The sequence below is a fragment of the Geospiza fortis genome, unplaced genomic scaffold, assembly GCF_000277835.1.
Source record: "Geospiza fortis unplaced genomic scaffold, GeoFor_1.0 scaffold78, whole genome shotgun sequence".
Classification (NCBI taxonomy): domain Eukaryota; kingdom Metazoa; phylum Chordata; class Aves; order Passeriformes; family Thraupidae; genus Geospiza; species Geospiza fortis.
The window spans coordinates 3,457,976-3,460,174 of NW_005054339.1; the positions used below are offsets into that span (position 1 = coordinate 3,457,976).

General features: G+C 41.4%; 1 protein-coding gene across 1 annotated transcript in view; it reads left to right on the plus strand.

Moving 5' to 3' along the window:
* Positions 1–1,409: 1,409 nt before the first annotated feature.
* The window catches only part of CACNA1D (calcium voltage-gated channel subunit alpha1 D), a 169,808-nt gene continuing 169,018 nt past the window's right edge, over positions 1,410–2,199 (plus strand). The window contains 1 exon segment of the mRNA XM_031058244.1: positions 1,410–1,448. Within this exon segment, the coding sequence (XP_030914104.1) occupies positions 1,410–1,448 (39 nt within the window).

Below are 2,199 nucleotides of genomic sequence, written 5' to 3' on the forward strand. Positions count from 1 at the left end.
TAAATGTTATCAAGAGGAGGATGATGGTTATTTAGCTGGAAATCTGCAATAAATGTATTATAATATTGAATATATGTACTCCCTGCTCTACTAATCTATAACATTTAAATGAAGTACACTGAGTATGGTGTGGCACAGAGGTATGACACATGGGAACATCCATATTTCTTTCTTCTCCGGAAAATGGTTATTTCTATTCAAAATGTCATCATGTTGTAGCTCGGACATATTCTAAAACATCCACAGAATGCTGGCCATTTCATTCAGGAGTGAGCAACCAATACCAAAGTGACAGAAAAGTGAAGCAATCCTAGAGAAACAAATGGGCACCAGTTTCTAGAAGAAGGGAAAACTGTTCAGACAAGAATTGATGGCTTCAGTAATTAGCACTTTTGTACCTAAAGACTATCAGTGTTCCTGAATACTTCCTCAAAAGTTTCTAAACAGACTTGCATTTTCTTTTTATCTCTGATTTTGATTTGAAAGTGTAGTAGGTAATTTGATCTAGCAATAAAAGGACAGTTAGCTTTTGAAATATGCACAACTGTATGCTCACAAGTTTGGACCAACTGTGAAATTTTTTTCACTGTTTAATGGTTTTATTGATTTTGAGGAGTATTTGGTAGCTTTTAGTATGTATTGCTGTGGTCATTATAAGGACTGGGGTTAGAAAATGACATTGGTGAGGCCAAAATCAAGAAGTTTATGAAAACATTTGCAAGGGAAGCAGTTTTTTGGGGGATGTTTTTGTTTGTGTTAGACCTAAACCTTAGCAGATGTGAATTTCTCAGTAGTGCCTCAGTGCTTAAATTAATGAGCCTAACTAAAAAAAAATTATTTGGATGCTGGAGTCCAGCTTTGCCCAGATACTTCTTAGGTACTTGGGTGGGGCACTGACTCCTGCTAAGCACATGAGGTGCCTTCTTCAGTGCCTGCAGTGGTTGTTAGGCAACTAATCTTGATTTAGATACTTTTGAAAAATCTACCAAGCATAAATATCTGGCTGTTGAGAAGTCCTAGTTAATTTCTGGGCATGTAAGGCAAGTACCTAAGTATGTTAAGATTGTTTAAACTGGAAACACCTGCACTGTAATGACACCTGTGAGAGGGTGTGGTGCCTTCCCAAATCAACCAAACCTGCAACAGCTGAGCCAGTCAGGTCAGAAAATTGGAAAAGAGGAAGCATCTGTGGAAGGCTGCTCTCTAAATCAGCCTTGCTGCTATTTTTTTTTTAATTCTTCAATTAACAAAGGTAAAGCCAAAAAGGATAGGCTTTACCTAACGGAGAGCTTCTTATAAAGCTGCTGTCTGGGCATTCTTCACTGGATCCCTGGAGAATATCAGCAGTATTAAGGTTTTATTGCTCTTCTTCTTATTACTGTCTGTAGATGTTATTTATTATTAATTAGATGGAGATAGTTGTGGATGAAGAATGGATGAAAGAGTGGGTAGGCACATGAATACAAAAGTGGCAGAGGAAAGGTGTAGTAGAAATAGTTTAATGGAAAAGTTTTTGTAACAGTTTTTGTCAAAGATAAGGGCTCACACCCACTGAGTATAACTGTGGCTTGAAATATTCTTTAAAAATATGGGGAAATGTTCATTGCAGAGAAAACAAACTATAATTTTGAAGCATCAGTTCTGTTTTAAATTGGAATTTATTCTGTAATTCTTACGGAACTTCATTAATCACTTTTTGTTGTGATTGAAACACTGCCTTGCTGTAAGGGAAGGTGGCTGTCCCAGGTTTGCTCCTTTGTGGTAGCAGCTCATGGTCCCTCCAGACACGGCGCTTCTGGGGTAGCTTCACCACCCAGAATGAGACAAACCCGAAATGAATGTTTGAGGCTTCTGCAGTGGAAGGTAACACCAAAATGATTTTTTTCCCAAGTCAATTTATTTATTTGGATAAACGTCGAAGATCCTATGTTAGCTTGAAGTCAGAATGAGGGCATTTCAACAGGCCAGCGGAGAGCTCGGCATTGGGATAACTCGGGAGTCTTCCTGGAGGTGAGGGCAGAGGGTGCGGGCAGGGACGGAGCGGCCGGGGAGCCCTGAGCCACCAGGAGCGGGACACGGTGCCCGGAGCGCGGGGACAGGGAGACGCTAAAGCCGCTGTGGCCCAGGTCGGTGCCCCGGGGGTTGTCGCTGTCCCTGCCCTGGGTAGGGGGCTGAGGAAGGACGGGGGCCCCGGGAGCA